Source organism: Arvicanthis niloticus, chromosome 21 (assembly GCF_011762505.2).
Source record: "Arvicanthis niloticus isolate mArvNil1 chromosome 21, mArvNil1.pat.X, whole genome shotgun sequence".
Lineage (NCBI taxonomy): Eukaryota > Metazoa > Chordata > Mammalia > Rodentia > Muridae > Arvicanthis > Arvicanthis niloticus.
The window spans coordinates 30873926-30895044 of record NC_047678.1 but is presented as its reverse complement, the minus strand read 5'-3'; the positions used below and the strand labels follow the sequence as shown (position 1 = coordinate 30895044).

The window sequence follows — 21119 nt, the reverse complement described above, 5'->3', positions numbered from 1 at the left end:
CGCTGCCGCTTGCCGCTGCCGCCGCCGCGCTCGGCGCCGCCCCCACTCCGCCCGCCCCGCAGCACGTCGCGTTGACGCCGGCCCCTCTCGGTCCTCCTCGCCAGGGGACAGTCAGACCCCGCTGGCACGGGACGTGGAGAGCGATGCACGCGCGGCGCGCAGGGGCGGCAGCAGAGCCACTGGGGGAAGCCGACAGGTGCACCGGCGGCAGCCCACGAGGCCCACCTGCGCTCCCGGTGCTGAGAGCGCTCGGCCGCGGACCTCCGAGGAACCCACCCGCCACGCGCGCGCAGGGGAGGCGGGGACGTCGCGGGCTCCGACACCCGCAGGCTCGGGGCGGGGCTCGGAAGGGCCACAGGGGGCGGAAGCCTGCGCCCCCAGTGTGGAAGAGCAGAGTCCGGGACACGGACTATCGGGTGCCAGTTCGGTGTTCGGTGATGGGAAGGTTCTCCAGTCCGTCTCTAAGCCTTCTTCACGAGAGTAGGGAGAACGTCGACAGAGCCGGGCAAGGAAGCGAATACTATGGCCTAGGCTCTAATCGGATCAGACTTAATCTGTCCACAGCCAAAGCCATTAGTTTAAATCTTGCACAGCCAGGTCCACCCAATGCATTATCGGGCAAGGGGTGAGACCGGTCCCCAGTATTTGGACTTTGCCTTGCCTTTTCTAAATCCAGGGCGGCCTTCCGCAGGTGCCCAGTACTACCCAAACCCAAGTTCCTGGTTAGATTACACACGGAATGTGGAGGGAGACAGACGTCTCTGTTCCTAACCCAGGTTCACTGCTTACTGGAGACCTGTTGGAGGGGAGGCAGAACTACAGCTTAGTCACCTGGTCTTCCCCGACTCCAAATAGCCTACTTCTTGATGTTTTATTATTGACCTAAATGATCATGTTCAGCTCAGCCCAAGGGCATGGGGCAATGCTGGTGTTGATGGTCTCGTTTCTGTCAGAGACCAAATATGAGCAAGATGGAGAGCCATCATTTAATCTGTCTCACACTTTTCTAGTGGGGTTGCCTTGGTTCAACACTCCTTTCCTCTCAAAACTAAGGCTGTACCCATCTGCCCAGCCTAGAGTCCCCTCCAGGCTAACAAAATTCCAGCAGTTTGGCACTTAAGTCCTGGCTCAGAGGTGGCTCTGTGGGGGCTGTATAGCATCTATGGAGTGGCAACCAGACAGACTTGTCCCAGTCTGGAGTTCCAGTCAAGAGGGGGCTTGCTTATCCAAATATAATACCTATGTCTCTCTTCAGTTCTTGAGTGGTAGTTGTCTAAAGTGGGTCTGCACAGGAGACCCTATATAAGTTCTTTAACATCTAGGGCATGGTCACAATAAAGTGCCTTTTCTTACTCATGGTAAAGCACTAAGAGTTAGGGAGAGCACTTGCCTAAAATGAGTGAGACTTAAGGTTCAATTCCTAATGCTGCAAAATAACTGTATTTGCTGGCTATGGTAGCTCATGTCTGTAATCCAATCCCTGTCTAGAACTAACTAATCAACCAAATCCTTCTACCTACCCTATTTCCCATCTGTAACTATCCTTTTAAATTGTGTTGTTTTGATCAGTAAAACAAGCAAGTGTACAGAATGTGAAATATTTCCTTTCTCAACTCTCTTCTTCCTTCCCTGGAGAGAAATTCTGCTACCACTTTGTTCAATTTTGTTTAAGTTGCCTGAAATTGAACCCAGGGCCTTGTTCATGCAAGTAAAATGATGTCAATAAGCTATATATCCAGCACCAATTTGGTATTAAACAAACAAACAAAACAAAGTAAGCAAGCAAACTGCTGACCTTTGATCCTCCCTAGCACTGAGAACAGAGTAACTGGGTGATGCCCAAAAATGGAATGGGGAAAGCTCATTCTGTGGTGAGAAGAGCAAGATCTGGCATCAGATCTGTGTGATCCTGGGGATAGTCACTGGAGACAGCATCAAAGGATCTGGCAAGCAGTGGCAAATGTATGTACATGAAGCGTGTACATGAAGGCCGAAGAAGCTGAAGAAGTGATAAGAGAACTAGACAATGAAACCACCACCTATTAATAGCTTCTACAAGTCCTCTATTCGTATCATGTACCATTTGGGCACCATACATGTTTTGTATGGCAATGGCTTCTTCATGCCTGTTTCCTGTTTTGGTAACTTGTCTCCAGAGCCAAGCCATAAAGACCACTGCATACATCCTCATGTGCAAAAAAAGACACCTGCTTCACTGAGGCTACTGTCCCTGCTCCCATCACGATGGACCACACAGTTTGGTCTGGACATTTTGGAGAACATCAGTTTGACTTTAAATCCTCAGGATAAACACCAACATACTGAAATTTTGGCTTTTCTATTTAAAAGTTGTACTCATCTGAATATGGAGGCTTCTCATTTCACCCTTTAAAATTATTTTTTGTGTGCATGAGTGTTTTACCTGTTAGTATCTGCACAACACCCATATCTGGTATCCAAAAAGTCAGAAGAGTATCAGATGCCTCAGAACTGAGGAACTGGAGTTACAGTTGTAAGTCACTGTGTGTGCACTCCAGACCCTCACTTCCTTGCATTTCAGAAGAGGGACCAGGATGCAGAGCAGGGCAACTGAAGCCTTATCTCCTTACCCAGCCTGCACTTTCACCTGGGTACTTAATGCTGTGTCCTACAGCCCCTTGAGACCTTCCCTCATAATCCAGATTGGTGACAGTCTTTATAGAACTAAAGCCAACCTTAAATTCCTAAACCTACTGTCTCTACTTTCCATATTCTGGGATTAAAGGCATGTTGCTATGCCTAGCTGCTAAACTATTAGTAATGACCATCGCAGAATGACCAAACTGTTCCTTTTTTGGAGGGCGGGGTGCATAATGGGCTACTAGAAATAGGCCTACTTACACCATTCCTGGTAGGAAGAGAAGGGCCTTGTGTTGATATAACTTCTTCATGGAGATCGAGTCTTCTCACTTCAGAAAAGGGTATCACAAACCTAGGGGTGGTTATTTTTGCCAGGCAAAGGTTTATTACGATGCAAAGGGCTTTTGAACTTATTAACTCCAAAGCCAGGCCAGTTGGGAGAAAGCCACTCAACTAACTAGTATGCAGAAGACACCTACTGCCTGAGAGGAATAAGATAACCCTTGGCTGGGTGGCACATGGTTAATGGACACAAGAGAATCAGAAGCTGAAGGTTGTCCTGGGATACACAAAGGCCTGTTTCAACAAACAGCAAAGGTGAGCGGACATGGAGGGAAGGATGCTACAATCCAGATGGCTACTAGAAGCCTGTCAATGTCAAGGCCAAACCAGATACAAGACCATGGCCTGTCAAAAATCCCTGAGAGCTACCACTTCTGCCCCAACACTGGTTCCATCTAGGAGAGCGGAAGATAGGCTGCTAGGGAACCAGGAAGATCTTTTCCCTTACTGTCAGGTGCCTCCAGGTGCTGTCACTACTTTGCTAAGGTCTTCAAAAACTACCTTTAGGGCAGGTGATTTCTCCTTATTCTAAAGGACAAAGCTACTGGCAGCACAGGTTACATGACTGCTCTCCATGAAGCTACAAGAGCATTCAAAGGTTTCTGGGGAGAGGGGGGCTTATAAGTGGTTAAGGATTACCTCCAATTTCTGCACAGCAGAAAAGCAAACACAGGAGCCAAAGACCTTTTTCACCCCTGGTTTTCCCAGGGGTCAGAACAGAGTAGGCTGGTCCTGGAAAGTACAAGGGTATTAATTCTAAGTGGGTTACTGGATTTTCCCTCTCCTATTAGCCACCCCTACACCCCTGACAGGGCTTCTCCGTGAAGCTCTGGCTGTTCTCTAACCTGACTTCCCAGTGCTGGGATTAAAGTGTTGTCACAGCTAGGCTACTACCAGTGGTCTTAAGTCCTATAAAACTATGAAAGAAATCTACCATACCTGCCCCCCATTATCCATTCTTTGTTGTTTTTTCCCACATGGGATTTCTGTGTAGCCTTAGCTGTTCTGGAACTGACTGTGCAGATGAGGCTGGCTTCAAACTCAGATTTTCCTGCCTCTGCATCCCTGCTGAGATTAAAGGTATAAGGTACCACTACCCAGCCCATTAACCATTCTTTATGGCAGTCTTGTATCAGATCTCTGCCCCAAGGTCAGGATTAAAACCCTTCCCTACCTCACTATATGGCCCTAGGTAGGCTCACAAGAGATCCACTTGCCTCTGCCCTTTATGACAAGGATAAACATTCCCAAGTCTAGCCACCCCCAGGATATCACAGGCAGCACATCAGAAACTATACTGCGCCTCCCACTAGGGACTGAATTCAGGATATTACACAGAAATTATAGGCCGCTCAGTTCAGATTTTACACATTGTTTCTCAGTTTTCTCCGGGGGTGGGGGGGGAGGGGATGACCCACACAGCAGGATCTCCTATTTTTATTGGCTAAAACGTCTTGAGAGGAATTTGTAGAGCTTTGTACTATACAACCTTATTAAGGAGAAAAAATTTAAAGCCAGATGTGGTGGCACTTATGTTTAATTCCAGTACTTGAGAGGCAGGTGGATGTCTGCTAGTGTAAAACCAGACTGATCTGTATAGAGTTCCAGGCAAGTCAAGACTATAGAGTGAGACTATCTTAAAAAAATAAAACCCATATAAATATGTATGTATGTATGTATGTATGTATGTATGTATGTATGTATGTACGTATGTGCATAATAGTGTGCATGTGAAGGCCAGAGAACAGGGAATCGAACTTACATCATCAGACTTGGTTGCAAGCACCTTTTATCAGCTGATAAAAGATCGAGTTACATCTAAGTGTTACCTGACCACTCCCTTTTGGAGGAGGCACCAGGACATTAGGTTATGTTCCTTCTGGAGAGATTCTGCTCATCTTTCTTTGAATGAAGAAGGCATCCATTCAATACCGAAGCACCTTGTAAAGGATCAGCCTACTAGGCCCTGAGTCATGAAATTTTAAAAGCTAACCAGGACCAGGTGAGACTGAGTATTCTTTCTGTACAGGACACACTATGAAATGAATGGATGAATGCAGAGAATGGGACTAGAATTCATAAATGGTATTTCATTTATTCAATGAAAAAGAGGGACATTAAGCCACTTTCATTCATTTTCTCCCAAACTCTCAAAACTCCCTTCCCTCATTAAAACAAAACCTAAAGGAAAAACAACAACAAAACCAAAAACCCACACTGAGAAACACATTTGTACAAAAACCACACAGTATCCAAGCCCACCCCTCACAAAATTGGATGGGTGTTATTACAGGAATGATACCCGACTGACAGTCATGGAAAGAGCTGTGTTGGACTCAGGTTCTGTAGATTATCAACACTGTAAAATTATCTCCACTTGCATCTCTCCAACTGGAAAGTGGTCGAATCACAGACCTTAGGTTACAGAGCCACAGTATGAACCAGAGTCCTATTCTTCCAGGACTCCAGGGAGAAGACTACTGTTTGGAGTCAACCTACTCTGGGGGGAGAATGGAGGGGAGGAGGGGAACCCTGGCTGCTGCCAAAAGACACTGGGGTCTTCCTGGAGGTAAATGAGAAGAGTAAGCTCCCAAGGAACAAACTCATTTCCATTTCCACCCCAAGACTCTAGAGTACCAGGAGAGAACAGGATTTCTAGCACCCCAGGACTCTGGCAGTGACCCAGGCACCTAGTCGGAGGCAAACCCCAGAGACTCAAAGGCAAATCTCAACTGTGGGTTTGGGGTTTTTTGTTTTTGTTTTTTTTTTTCCTTCTATTAAGAAATGCTTACCTACACCTCCCAAACATACAGCTTTAAAACACAAATAGAAAATACACTCATAAGGTGTTCTACCTTGCATTCTCAAGAATGAAACTGCCACTTAAAGTTCTGCCAAAAACACCCTTTTGCTACTAATGGAAAGACGAGGGAGGGAGAAGAAGCTGACAAAACCAAACCATCTAATTGTCCATCAGCAGGGGTAGATACAGGCTCAAATTAAGGCATTTTTTTGTGGCTCTTCCTCTGGGATGGCACCCCAAACCTTAAGCCCAGTGCTTTGGAGCCAAGTGAGGTCGTTGTGCCATCAGCACAGTCTCCATAACCCTGTGACAGATGGAATGTGAGGTCTCAGAAAAAGAAGGTACAGGAGGCTGCTGATCACATGTGGGCTTTTCTACTCCCATTCTGCACCTCAGTACCGCTTAAGAAATCCCATTCACCCTGGCTGCAGCGAGAGGTAGTTGAGGGATCTGTACCCCGCCATCCTAACTGAGATGCATGAGATAAAATGTTTAACACAATCCACTTAACCCATTTTACATTTCTTTTCTTTCTTATAGGATGAAGGTTTAAAAACACGTAACGTTTGTCTGGATCTGGGGTGTCGAGGGTAAAGCATGTATATTTGGGGAGGGTTGGGAGAGGTTTGGAAAGGACTCCTAAAGGTGTGTAGTAGGGCCCCAGATTACCAAATCCCAGCTTTTAAAGCTCACACTGCCCTTAGGAAAACAACCATCTAGTTCTAATACTGCAAACCTTCTGCACAGAGGACCAAAATGGTGGGAGAAGGAAGGAGTGGGTTTGCTGTAATGTCTGTGCTCTTTGCTGTCACACACTAGGTACAGTGGTGTGTTCTTCTAGGCAGAGTGGAGTTCTTCATGGTCCTCACCAGGAAATTAAATCAGGACGACACCCCCTCCTTCCCCAGCTCTTCCCATTTTGGTGCATTTATGTGTGACAAGTCTCAGGAACTTTACAGCAGCACCACTCTTAGCTCAGATAAGCAGAAATAAGGTCACTTATAATGCCTTAAGGTGTGTCTTTCTGTGGCTATCTGTTTCTGCCCATTACCATTTTTTGGTTTCTATTAACTTAGGATACTTTCCTTAAAAACAACCATAACAGAGGAAGAAAGAACAATAATTATAGAGGATTATACATTAAAGCCTTAGACAAAGCAGAGAGAGAGAGAAAGAGAGAGAGAGAGAGAGAGAGAGAGAGAGAGAGAGAGAGAGAGAGAGAGAGAGAAACAGACAGACCGAGAATACTAATGTCAACAGGACCTGGAAACCAATTGCCAGCATCTGTCACACTGAGACGGGGGAGACACATGGTACTTTTTAAGTGACCAGATCACACCAGTCACCACAGGCCTTCCATCAACTAAGGACCCGACACAGGAAGTATCAGGGAGTGGAGAGACATGGGACTTGTGCTTGGGATTGTGGGAAAAAAAAAAAAAAAAAAATCCTGCAAGAAAACCAAGGAAGCTGAAACACAAGTCTTGCCATCCCCACTTCAGTTTGTGGTGGCTGTGGAGGCTCCCTGCGTCTTCGGGGCTAGGGAGTGGCCGAGGCTGGTGGGCCTGGAGCAGGAGGTGGAGGGAGCCCATCTGCAGGTGGAGGCGGCTGCTGCTGCTGTGGTGGAGGAGGATCTGCAAACACATTCAAGGTAACTCGTCATTGCTGGAAACGCAGGGAGGGTTGGGAAAGTCCATTCAATAGAAAGTAACAGAAAGATTATTTTTTTCTTTTTTGGGGGACAAGATTTTGTGACGAAGCCTAGGCTGGTCTAAAATTTGCTGTGTAGACAAGACTAGTCTCAAATTCAGAGATCTCCCTGCCTCAGCCATTTTGCTAGCATTAAAGACATGTTCCACCATCCTCAGGAAGTAACTTTGTTGGCAGTAGGTAAGCAATACTGGCTCATAGGTTTACTACCTAAGGTCAAGTGCACAGAAGCCAACTGCTGCTCAAGTTGCCCTAACCTAAGAGATAGGATGGGAATGCCAGAATTCACCCACCCTTCTCCAAGGACCACTCATTTCAAGAATCAATCCAGACACATTCTTTTATAACTTAATTATGTTTCCATTTTATTGTATTCTAATTGTTCTTTCTACTAACTGTGTTTCTTCATTAAATAAATAATCAGAGCCTTCATGGGCTAGTTCTGTATCTCTCTTTATTCCATGGTGTGTATCCTAGCTGGGCACAGGAGAGATATCAATAACTTCTTGCTGATTAACTGTTTCTACCAGAGTCACAGAACCCCACTGAAGCAGCTGCTGACGAGCTGGATACTCTTAGGAGGCCTTCAACTGCCACCCTTGGATTTCTGACTCAAACTAGGTCAGGTCCTGAAGGGAACAATTAGCCTGAGTGTCTGGGGTTCTTTTCTATGCCGCTTTCATGCACAAAAGAACCCCAGAGATCATTTAATCCAAGATGTTAAAACCTCTAGATCTTGCCAGAAATGAAAATATATCAAACAAATAATTAAAGCATAGCTACACTAATCAGGAATTCACCCGTTTTATTCCCAAGAGGTTTCTATCAAACCTCTACAGCTTTTGAAAGCATTCTGAATCCCACCATCTCATCCCTTTGTGATCTCTGAGTAGAAGACATCAAGTCCAGAGTCCAGATTCTCTAAAGACCACCCCCCCCATGTACTCCACATGTATTCCCAAGGTACTCCTTTGAGGACCCTTCACAATAGAAGAATCCTAATGACAAAAACCAAGCAGACCAGTGATAAAGTCCAATGACATGATCTGATGACGAGAGATGGCAAACTGGGTCTGTTCTCTTGAAGGCTAATTCTTCCTGGACTGGGAGGTGACTTGGGAAGCATTTTGTCAGCCATTCTACTATGGTATCTGACCATAAGCTCAAGGGAAATAACTTTTCATATGGGCCAGATTCTATAAATTCAGTTAATCCAAGACTTTCTTCTGTACATGTAACGTTGTCTCAGCCTCTGGGATTCACATGCCTCTCTGCATGAAGCCACCTTCCCTGCAAGACGTCTCCTGGAGCATTACAGCGCAGTCCAAGGATTTGAGTTCCCTATTGTAGCTGTTCCGTGTGTGTATGTGCATGGCTGTGCTGGTGTGAGAGAATGTGTTAAAGTTAGAAGACAGCCTACAGGAATCAGCTCTCTCCTCCACCATGCAGGTCTCCAGGGATCACATTCATGTTGTCAGTTTTGGATGTAAGAGCCTTGACCTGCTAAGACATCCCACCAGTCAGAGCTTATAGCTTTTACTAAAGTTTATTCAACTTATTATTATTTTTTAAAAATGGGTTTACTTTGGTCCATTGTTCTGGAACTTAGTCCATTATAGCAGAAAGTCACAGTACAGATCAACAGTCCTATCAAAGTTTTTTCATTCACTCATTCATTCATTCTAATTAAAGCTCATGCTGGCAGCCAAGGATTATGTTTTTGTTTTTTCTGTTTTTCTTCTTTGAGATACAGATTCTCTGTGTAGCACTGGCTGTCCAGGAATTTGCTGTGTAGAACTGACTGGCCTCAAACTCAGAGATCTGCCTGCCTCTCTTTCCTGAATGCTAGCGTGTGAGCCATCACTGCCCAGCAGACCAAGGATTCTGGTTATTTATTCTGTTTTGTGAATAGGAGCTAATTTCTGGCCACATACATGAACTTCTTAAGGACTCACAGACTATGGCTGGATCCTTTTCACTGAGCATGTCCACCCAGCTGGAGGCAGATCACAGGCTCTGACGTAACCTGTGGAGGTCAAGGCTCCGGCTGGGGCAGGGCTTATGAAGGAAACAGCCCGGGCTCTGAACACAAGCTCAGAGGGAGGCTGCTCAGCCTCACTAGCACCTCTCCATCCGATACTCTTTCTTTACCCTTCCTAAACCATCTGACTTCCAGTCTATGCAGGGACCACCAAAGTATCAAGAGAAGCTACAAGAGCTTACTCCTGTCTTGGACCTTACTATATAGCCTTGGCTGGCCTAGAGCTCCATGTATATATATACCAGGCAAGTCTCACACCTGTCTCTGCTCCTGAGTACTGGGATTAAAGGAGTGCACCCTTTAATTGGACTAAGTCTGGTCCAATTTCTTTTTTTCCCTACTTACCACTTTTAACTCTACAGCATAAAAGTTCTTGTAGGGGAAATAACAGCCAGGAGTTATGCATATCAGTTGAAATTCAAACTACTCAGGTTTAATCATGAGTGACAGAAACCAGTGGCTTACCCACAGACCTAAGTACTGAGTATACAACCTGAGTTTCACACCAAAATGTTATCTCCCACAACTTATTATTGCAGGCTAGACTATCTATGGGCTTTCAACATCTCATCAAGAGAAGAAAGCCTTTCTTCCTTATCTGTTGCTTCCAAAGCAGGATGCTGGGGGAATGTCTTCCCACTGTGCTACTTACACATGCCATTTGGTGCTGTGAGGGGTACCCGGGGTCCTAAAATGTTTCCGGGCATTGGAGGCATACCGGGAGGGGTAGGGCCACTCCCAGTAGAGTGAATGTTGGCCGCCACAGTGGGAATCATGCGACCCGGCATGGGCTGCCCAGGCATCATGGAGCCAGGGCCTGGCATTTGCCCTGTGGAAAGAGATGTAAAGTATTGTAAGTATACATGCACTGGGGGTGGGTAGGAACCAACTAAACATCCATGACTGTAGAACACAGACAAGGCTTTATTTAATATGTGGATATATGGGCACAAACACGTCATGGTCCAAGTATGGAGGCTATAGGAGAACTTGTAGGAACAAGTTATGTGTGTGAGCTCTGAGGACTGAACATAGATAGCCATACTTGAGGGCAAGTACCCTCACTATCTCACTGGCCTGACGATCAGCTTTTTATTTGTTTCTTTATAGAACACTTAACTGAGGAAAGTTCACTGACTGACTTCTCAACTTTGGTACAGGAAAGGTAGTTGCTGTTAAGACTGAATTACAGGGCTGAGGTCATGGCTCAATTGGTACGTAAATACAACTGGTAATAATGCTTCCCTAATATGTAAGAGGGTGAGCACAATCTCCAGACCACATAAATAGTGTTATGGTATATGCTTATAATCGTAGGATCTGGGAGGTAAAAGTAAGATTTCAAAGTCATCACTGGCTAGACAGTGGGTATGAAGCCAATCTAAAATACATGAGTTCATCTAAAAAAGCAAACAACAAATGGGAGTATAGTTTTGAGGAAGTATCAGGCAAAGAACAGTTTCACTCTGGTCACTCTAAATGAGCAGTGGCTTATCAAATCAAATCACATCACATCCGATACCTGTCACAGAATAGAGATCAGACACGACTTTCAAAGGAAACTGGTGCACTAAAGCTACCACTGTAAAAGGTTCTATTTGGAATTTCAAAGTTCTAGCTGTCCCTGACCTGGAGGATCCCCTAGGGAATCCGTGAAGCACTGGCCTGGTACAATCACAGGAGGAAGAACAGGACAAATGACAGACAACTTCATCTCTTCCCAGTGTCTTTACATTAATGATGGGAGACAGAACAAACAATGTCTCCGATTTGCTTGCATACTGATACACTTTTCTTTCAAGATAGAGTAAGTATTTAGACTCTGTTACTGAGTGATGCTGCATGCATTCAACTTTGTCATTGTAGTATGCAAGCAGTCACAGAGGTAGATAGAGAGCTTACTTTTGAACTCAAAAGTACAAAACTCTAGCTTGGAGACAAAGGAACACTTCTGGTCCTATGATTAAGGGAAACTAACACAGTCCTTATCCATCTTCATGCTGCCTCTTCTACCAAGTATGGCTATGACAGGAGTCTGTGAGCCTCATCATCGTGAAGAAAACAGAGCCACCATGAGGTAATGACACAACACACAACTGTATAGGTTCATTTCACAGTTCAGTTTCAAATCCTGATTCCAAAGTAAGGTCTGCTGAGTCCATGGACTCAGTCAAGAGCCAAAAGAACCCCCCCTCCATCCCCCCCCCCCCCCCCACATACACACAAAAGGGCAACGCATAGAAGAGTAACCATGACCTCCCTTCCTCTTCATCTATTCTGGATATATGTTTCAAGGCAAGTTACTTCGTTTCCCAAGACTATACAGAATAAACCTGAATGGTTCTCCTTCTTAACTACAAGGTTTTGTTATGATCTGGCATTATTTTATTCTTTTAAATGGTGCCTGATTTGTCAGTAGTTCCTCTAACATGCTTGTGAGAGGCAGTCTGCTGGGTTAGTAAACTTGACACAAATGAGTCACTGAGGATGGCGATCCTCAGCTGAGGAACTGCCTCCATCGTTTTGACCTAGGGTATTTCTGTGGAGCATTTCCTTGATTAATGACTAATGCAGGAGGGGTCAATACACAATGGGCGGTTTCACCCCTGGGTAGAGAGTCATAGCCGAAAGCAATGGGAGATCAAACAATGCTCCCACACTGTCCTGACTTCCCTGAGTGTCAGTCGACTATGATTATGAGGAGCAAACCTTCCCTCCTCCAGTTGCTTTTTTTCATGGTGTTTTATCACAACAAAAAGCAAACAAGGACTAAAAGTCAATATTTTTAACTTTTTTTTTAATTTTATTTTTTTATGTATGTGTGTACACCATCTTTAGACACACTAGAAGGGGGCATCAGATCCCATTGCAGATGGTTGTGAACTACCATGTGGTTGCTGGTACCATGTGTTGTAAACTCCAGACCTCTGGAAGAACAGTCAGTTCTACTGAGCCACCTCTCAGGCCCAAAACATTATTATCTTATAGGGAGTAAAACAAAGCTCCGAAAAGTTCCAAATCAATTTGTATTTTGTACAGGGTCTACAGTCCAGGTTGACCTGGAGCTATGTACTTCAGGCTAGCCTTGAACTTGTGATGATCCTCTGGACTCAGCCACTTGAACGATGGAATTATAGCTATATGCCACTGTGCACAGCTTCAAAGCTACACGCCACTTTTGCACGGACAAGGCAGGGGAAATCATAAAATAACTCAAGCCATCTAACTCAAGGTCCAGTTCTCTTCTCACTTAATACTCTGCCCAAACGAAACACTTTATAAGTAAGATTTCTATTTATCTATTTGTTCATTTATTTGAGACAGGGTCTCATTATGTAACCCCAGGCAGCTTAGAAGTGACGAGACAGAACACACTGGCCTTGAGCTCAGAGACCTGCCTGCTAAGCCCAAGTGCTGCATGCACAAGTGAGCTGCACCACCAGCCCTCACTCCTTCAGTCTTTTTTTTTTTTTTAAGATTTATTTATTTTATGTATATGAGCACACTGGCTGTCTTCAGACACACCAGAAGAAGGAATCAGATCCCATTACAGATGGTTGTGAGCCACCTGGGAATTGAACTCAGGACCTCTGGAAGAGCAGTTACTGCTCTTAACCACTGAGCCATCTCTCCAGCCCTCCTTCAGTCTTTTTAAAGAACTGATTTTAAGCATCTTTTACCAGGGGAACATCAGTAACTCCCAATTTTGAAATAAAAATGTGTGAGTATTGGAAATTGTCTTTAATTTTTTTAAAAAATTTTTCTTTTATATGTATTGGTGTTTTGCCTGCGTCTGTGTGTGAGGATAACAGATTCCCTGAAACTGGAGTTACAGACAGTTGTGAACTCCATGTGGGCGATGGGAATTGAACCTGGGTCCTCTCTGGAAGATCAGTCAGGGTTCTTAATCACTGAACCATCTCTCCAGCTCCTGGAAATGTCTAAAAATTCACATCTGAAGAACTAAAAAAAAAAAAAAAAAAAAAAAAAAAAAGTTCTAAAAGTCTTTTCAAGCGTTGGGTTGATATTCCATGTGCAGTAGTCTGGCTAGCAGTGCAGCTGTGACCGAGGACTGAGTGAGAGGAGATCATCAGATCCCCTGAGAGGTCCTAAATCCAGTAACAAATATGAAAAGGAGCACAGGAAGACAGTGGGATAGAAACAGAGCGATGCAAGCAGAGGAACACCAAGCAACCACTGGAACTTTGAAAGAACAGAGACAGCTTCACTCAGATCCCTCAAGGCAAGGGTGGGTGCCAGAGACCCAATCTTCAGAGTGTGAGAATAAATTTCTACTTTTTAGAGACAGGATCTCATACGTATTCCAGGCTAGCCTCACATTCTCTTTGTAGCTGAACTTAAACTGATGTTCCTAATTCTACTTTTTGAGTGCCAAGATTACAAGTGTGGGTTTTATATGTGTTTTGATGCTTGGTTTTATACAGTGCTGGGCATTACATTAAAGTCTGCATACACATTCAGTGAGCCCTCTACTAATTGAGTTATACCTCTAGCCCGATTTTCTATTGTTTTAAGTCACAGCAAATGTGTGATAAATTTGTTATGATGACCCAGAAATCTAATGCATGAAACACATGCTACTATGTCCAGCATTTTAAGAGCTTTAAAAGCACAAATTCATTTAATCTCAGTAAGACTGTTCAGTGAGTAGCTACCTGAGCATATACAGCTGGGAAATGGGAGCTGGGTTTCAGGATGTAATATGCCTGGCTCTGGACACTGTGCTTGTATCACTGTACGTGGAACAAGGGCCAGCACAGGCTTGTGCTGAGGTGTACTATGAAATCCATAGACAGGATCATGAAGCCATTCTCACTGGCTCATGAAGTGGGTGGCAGCAAAAAAGGAAAGGTTAGAGTAAAACAATTGCTTCTGCTTCTGAGATTCAACTGGACTGGATGGCCAGCAAACCCTAGGGATTCCCGTCTGCACCTGCCCAGCCCTGGAACTGTAAGCGTGCTATGCCAGACAAGGCAGTTACATAAACACTAGAATCAAAGCAAAGTCCTCATGCTTGCACTAGCAAGCAGTTTACAAACTGAGCCATCTCCACAGCTGCAGAAAAGGTGATGTAGCAACATCAAATTTGAAATAGGAATTCAGAGGACTGGAATGAAGACTAAAATCAGCGTTCTGTATACCTGAAATCTAAAGATCCTTTTCTTTGGTGGGTGGGGCTACTTGATATAAGTATCATCACTTAAAAAAAAAAAAACCAACATATTTTTGCTAATTCTTACAAGCCTGCAGTACAACTCATATAAACCTGAAATACCAAGAAGACAAAATGTGTAATAGTCCATTTACACACACACACACACACACACACACACACACACACACACACACACAATTTCTGAGGTGGGAGGAGGAGGAAGAGGTGAGGTGAGGGGAAGAGAGGGAGGAGAGACAGCGAGCAGGCTTCAAAACAGCAGTGGCAAAGCACAGGATGGTGGGAGTCTGACCTACATACAAACATTTTTTAAACAGCAGGCATCTGAAGCCTGGGAAATGGAAAGGTTTGCTAAAATTAGGTTTAGCTAGTAGAAAAACCCTCTCACTTCCATTTTTATTAGATCCCGTACTAAAGCCTTACACCTATCATGTCTAAAGGGATATTAGCGAAGGATCTTATTTTTATTCATTGGAAGAGTAAGGTGAGAAGAGAAAGAAGCTGGGAAGGGGAGCCCTGCACATCCAGCCTGAAGCTGTGTGTCATGCATCCGTTTCTAACTATGCAGACACCCTCTGGCTGAGGCCCCAGGAGAACGGAAATAACACAATTGGGGCCAAGCAAGGGAAGCCCAGGATCCTCAGAGGCTTCTTTTCCACAGCAGCTTCCTGGGGGCGCCTGTCACAGATGCCCTTTGTTAAAGACTGAGCCTTGGTGTTCTCTCTTTAGGCGACCTGCTACTCCGGAGAGTAGCACAGCAGCTCTGTTATCAGACAGTGTAAGGTGCCACAGACTACAAAAGGAGCCCAATGTGATGGACTATTTCTCCTTCCCTTTTAGTGTGGAGCTGAGTCCACAGTACCATGTTCTTGAATACTGCATTTCCCACGGGTAAGGGGCTGTAACTGGGTTTAACTGAGACAAGAGAGCTGGTTTGGAGAGATGGTGCAGCAGGTAAGAGCATCTGGTGCTCTTCAAGAGGACCCAAACTCAGGTTGCAATACCCACACTGGCTAATGAGTACCCAACCATCTGCAGCCTCAGCTCCAGAGGATAAAAACACCCACTTCTGCCTCTGTGAGCCATACAAGGTCTAACTATGCACAGACACCTTCTGCTGAGTACCCAAGAGAATGGAAACACAATTGAGGCCAAGTGAGTGAGGAGAAGTCCGGGATCCTCAGAGGATTCTTCTCCACTAGCAAGGTCTGGGGGAAAAGGCTAGAGCCTGAGCAATCAAGACCATGGATTAGAGGAGCGGCTTTGGGCTACACTGAGACCATTGTGCCGAGTGGTTAGTGCCTCAACTGAAAGAGACGCTCTACTTTTGGTATTGAAATACCATTTTATAGAGGCAACACTTTTTCTCACCAAACTACACTTAAACTTTCTTTTTTGGTGATGCCGTAGATGAACTTCAGGGCCTTGGGCATGTTAGGCAGGTGTGCCACCAGGGCCCACATGTACTGGTCACCTAACAGGCTATACTTGCCCGTGGCTGTCCATGTATTTGTGGATACCACAAAGTCAAACAGTTGGCAACACCAACAAGTGACTCAGTCTCGACTCCGTAGCTAGGCCAACGAGGTGGCTCAGTGGGTAAGGGGCTTGTTGTGAGGCCTGATTGTTAAGTTCCACACCTGGAATGCACACGGTGAGGAGAGAACTACCTTCAAGACACATTAAAAAAATAAAGAAAGAAAGAAATCTTTAACAACTGATATAATGACTACTTAGCTTGTAGTGTATTATAGGCAGAAGCAGTTATGTTTTCATAAAGATTTTTCTTTTCTTAACAAATAGCCTACTGATTTAAAAGTATATACAGTAATTTATTTTTATTATATGTTCATTATTTTGCCTCCACATAGGTCTGTGTAAGAATGTCAAAAGCCCTGGAACTGGAGTTACAGACAGGTGGAAGTTGCAATGTATGTGTTGAAAATTGACCCTGGGTCCTCTGGGAGAGCAGCTCTTAAACCACCAAACCATCCTTCCATCTTTGCAGCCCCAGCAGTTGAGAAACTGTTAGGTACCATTTTACAGCTTAAGGGGAGATGATGAATTACAGCACTGTCTCTTTTAACAAATTTAGGAAAACGTAAGATAAGACAAAAATAGATGTGCCAACTGTACAGCAGAAACTCTTTGGGGTGAGAGATAGCTCAGTGTTTAAGAGAGCACAGTGCTTTTCCAGAGAACCCAAGCACAGTTCTTAGCACCATGCTTGGTGGCCCATAACTGCCTCTAACTACAGCTGAAGGAGCTCCGAAGCCTCTGGCTCCAGCCTCCAAGGGAACCTGCATTCACACTAACACCCGCACAGACAGAGACAAACACACATAATTAAATATCATAAAAATTGGGTATGGAGAGATGACTTAGTAGACAAAAGAACTTGGCTATTCTCCAGAGGACCAGGGTTTGATTTGCAACACCCACTTGTTGGCTCACAACCACCTATGACTCCAGTTCCAGGAGATGTAAGGCCCTCTTCTGGTTTCTATGGGCACAAGGTACATAAGTGGCACACAGACATACATGTAGGCCAAACTTCCATAAACAAAGTAAAATAATAAGGCAATAAAAATAAACACTATTATACATGCTACTACATATAATTTGTCTTTTTTTTATGAAAAAAAAAAAAACATTTTGGGACATACATCCACCCACATGCAAAGTCTGGGGAAACAAGACTACATATGCAATCAGTATACTGGTGCAGCTAGCTCATCAAGAGAGCATCAGCTATTGGATAACCAGCCCTCCATCTGTACTCACAGCTAGGAGACTCACAACAATGAACAGTAATTTCACTTTTGTTGCAATAGGCTATCAATCACTATGCAGTTGTGGCTGGTCTTTCTGCCTCTATCTCCCAAGAGATGGAGCCAGGGGTGGGCTTTCACACCTGAATGAACTCCTATTCTAATGGGTTCTATCACCATCGATGGACACTTGTGTGTGCGTGTATTTGTGTCACACACACATTTCAGAGGAGACGTTTACATGTACTCTGTCTCCACTTTATTCTTTTTTCAAGTGGCACCTCTCTTCTGAAACTGGAGATTCTGCTTTTCAGTTATTCGGGCAGCCACCAAGCCCCAGTGACCCTTCTGTCCATGTCCCCTGCAGTGATAGGGTTACAGGTTTGCAAAAGAGCACACCTGGCTTGTGTGGGTGTTGGGATCTGACCTTGGGTATTCATGGTTGCATAGGAAGTGAACTTCCTCTAAAAAGCTTTATGAATTAGTCACTCAGCAACAAATCTGTCTTGACTCTTCTTCCACTTTCACAGTCACCTAGCACAAGGTTTTTCTGCCCATTCACACCACATAAATTCTGGCCAAATACCAAACACTCCCCAGTTACCTGATAGCTGCCCTCAGGTCCTAATGTAAATGCTGTCTTCTGTGATTATTTTTGTCTTTTTCTGGAATTACATTCCTATTAGGAAGCATAAGCTCTGAATGCTCTGCTTTCTGAATGATTGGCCTTTACTACAAATATTATTACTAGTAGCACTGGTAAGAAAGGTTACAATGAAGTCATGGCTGGCCTAGAATTTGCCATGGAGCACAGAGTGGCAATCTACCTGACTCCCTAGAGCTGTCACATGCCCTGCTCATCAGGAAATGTTTCTGAAACTCAGAAAGTGATAGTTGGAAAGACTTTGTGTTAATTAGCCTTGCATTGCTGGGATAAACTATAAGCAAAGCTTTCTTAAAGAAGAAAGTAGTTAGATTTCAAGAGAAACATCACAGTAGTTCAATGCCGAATCTTGAAGGCAGAAACCATGCAGGAATGCTGCTAACAGGCTTGCTCTTGCTCCTCCTCAGCTAGTGTTCTTATACAGTCAGGGACCACCTGCCCAAAGAACAGTGCTGCCCACCGTTGGCTAAGCACTTCCATATCAACCAGCAAGCAAGACAATGCACCACAGGCCTGCCTACAAGGGTCTAAGCAATTCCTCAGCTGAAGGTCTTTCTTCCAAGGTGACTATAATTTGTCATGTTGATGATAAAACAAGCCAGTACAGACTTGCTTACAGGTCTCAAGTTGTATCACTGACAAATCAGAGATAGAAGACAGTTTTTACTTCACCAGCTTCATTGAAAGGCATTGAGCTAGTCTGGCAGAGGCAGGCAGATCTTTTTGAGTTTGAGGCCAGCTAGGGCTATATATTGAGAATCTGACCAAAACAAGTAAGTAAAACAGCAAAAGCAGATTGGCTAAGTACAAAATTCACCAGCTTTGTTGCTTTCTTTTTTATTTTGGTTTGCAGATGGTGTTTCTCTGTGTAATTCTGGAATAGACTAGGCTGGCTTCAAACTCAGCAGATCTCTTGCTTCTGTCTCCTCAGTGCTGGTATTAAAGGTGTGTGCCAGATGTGAATACTCACTTTTGGTTTTTTGAGCCAGAGTTTTTCTGTGTACCTATGGTTGTCCTGCAATTCACTCTGTAGACCAGGCTGGCTTCAAACTGAGATCCGCCTGCCTCTGCCTCCTGACTGCTGGGATTAAAGGCCTGTGCCCCCAATCAGCTCCCTTTTGTTCTTTAAACACAAGTCTTACTAGGTAGTCCTCCCTGGCCTTGAATTTATAGTGAATCTCCAGTCTATCTCCTGAGTTCTGGGGATTGTAGGTGCACATGACCGAACCTGGCTGGATGGCTCTGTCAGTCTGTCCTTCTGTTTTGAAATTAATTTGCTATGTATCTCTGGCTAGCACAGAACTTGTAACAAAAACCTTGTTTCCCAAACACAGGGATTGTAGACACACTACCAACTTTGGATGCTGTTATTAATTTTACTAACAGAGATTTAAGCAGAAAACCAAAGCAAACCCAAAACAAAAAACCAAACTAACCCACCAAACAGAAAATAACTATATTCAGATGATAAGAGTTTAAAGAGTTTTAAAGAGTGGTGCTTACCCCACTGTGGGCAGCACTGTTCTTTGGGCAGGTGGTCCCTGACTGTATAAGAACACTAGCTGAGGAGGAACAAGAGCAAGCCTGTTAGCAGACCTAAACCTAAAGTTCTGGAGACAGTCTGGCATCATCTACTAATATGATCATAATGCATATTCTATAACTATTCTCAAATACATACAATATGCATGTAACAGAATGTGTGCAGATGCTAAAAACCATGGTTCTATTTGTTGATAGCTGAGTTAGCCATTATATGACTTAAGTCTGAAAAGCAACCCAACCTTCACCAAAAGGCTTCACAAATTAAGAGTGGGAACAGATGAACACTTCAGAGCGAACAGAAGGATGTAGTCACTCAGAACAGCGTACAAACATCTCAGATGGTATTAAGGAAGCCAGACAAAAATAACGATGATTACAACCAATAAACTAGTCCCTGTGTTTGAAAGTCCTGAGAGGTGTATCCGGGGAGGGCCAGAGATGAAGAAGAGCATGATGGGAGACTGCTACAGAAGCTATAATCTCCAGTAAATTCATCAAGGTAACACAATTTGTATGTTCTCTCAAATGTATATTGCTTTGTATTTTAATATTTTAATATTTTTAAGTATGTGATTTGTATGAATGCAGGGATAAGCATTAAACAGCAAGAATGTAGGGTGTCAGAAGACAACTTTTAGGAACCTTACTGAACCAATGTATTGCCCTGCATACGTACGTGTACACACACACACACACACGCACGCACGCAAGACAACAGCTTGATGCAAATTAAAAAAAACCCTCTCTCACAATGAATCTTCCTTTCTATTACATATAGATATGAAAAAGCTTATTTTGGTGAGAAAGTGAAGACAAAACTGACCTATGTCTTATAAAGGTGACTTGATTATCAACACAATTGCTGGTACTACCTCATAGGAAGAGCTGCATTTAAGGTCCTCTGTGACCACCTCTCAGCGCCCAGCAGCCCAGTGTGAACCCTGGCTCCTCTAACGATAGGTGGCCTTGCTGTGATCAGGTCCATCTGATGAGCAAGGACATAGAGGAATAGACAGAACAAGGACCACCAACAGCAGCGGAGACTATGGCTGGAGCCTGCTTTCAGCATAGCGGCTCTGTTTTCAAATAATTACTGTGTTTGAAAAGTAACAATTCAATCCTGTTGAGGATATGTATATTTTAAAAACAACACTGGACAAAATGAAGCTTTTATACAGAGATTTTAAGATTCATCGAAGTGTTCAGAGAGGTGGAAAGTATCCTGTGGTGTGAGCATGTCAGATTTAAAAAACCTGATGACAACAGATTCCCTAATGTAAACTTTTAGGTGTGTGTGCCTACATGTGAAAAGTAAAAATTTCCCCTAATCACTACAGGTCCTTTAAATTAAAAAAAAAAAATTCTTTATATTCTTATATGCATTGATGTTTTGGCGGTATGTATGTCTGTGTAAGGGTCTGGAACTGAAC

The 21119-nt window shown here is 44.1% G+C and overlaps 1 protein-coding gene across 3 annotated transcripts in view; it reads right to left on the bottom strand.

Moving 5' to 3' along the window:
• Positions 1-5031: 5031 nt before the first annotated feature.
• Smarcc1 (SWI/SNF related BAF chromatin remodeling complex subunit C1) overlaps positions 5032-21119 on the bottom strand; it is a 102419-nt gene continuing 86331 nt past the window's right edge. The window contains exons 27-28 of one of the 3 annotated variants that reach the window (XM_034483666.2): positions 10168-10344; positions 5032-7398 (exon numbers count right to left, since the gene is read on the bottom strand). In XM_034483666.2, the coding sequence (XP_034339557.1) occupies positions 7304-7398; positions 10168-10344 (272 nt within the window). In that variant the 3' untranslated portion in view covers positions 5032-7303. Of the gene's footprint in view, positions 7399-8645; positions 8975-10167; positions 10345-21119 lie in introns of those variants that run through there. The other 2 variants (XM_034483668.2, XM_076917320.1) reach the window with 2 other exon arrangements.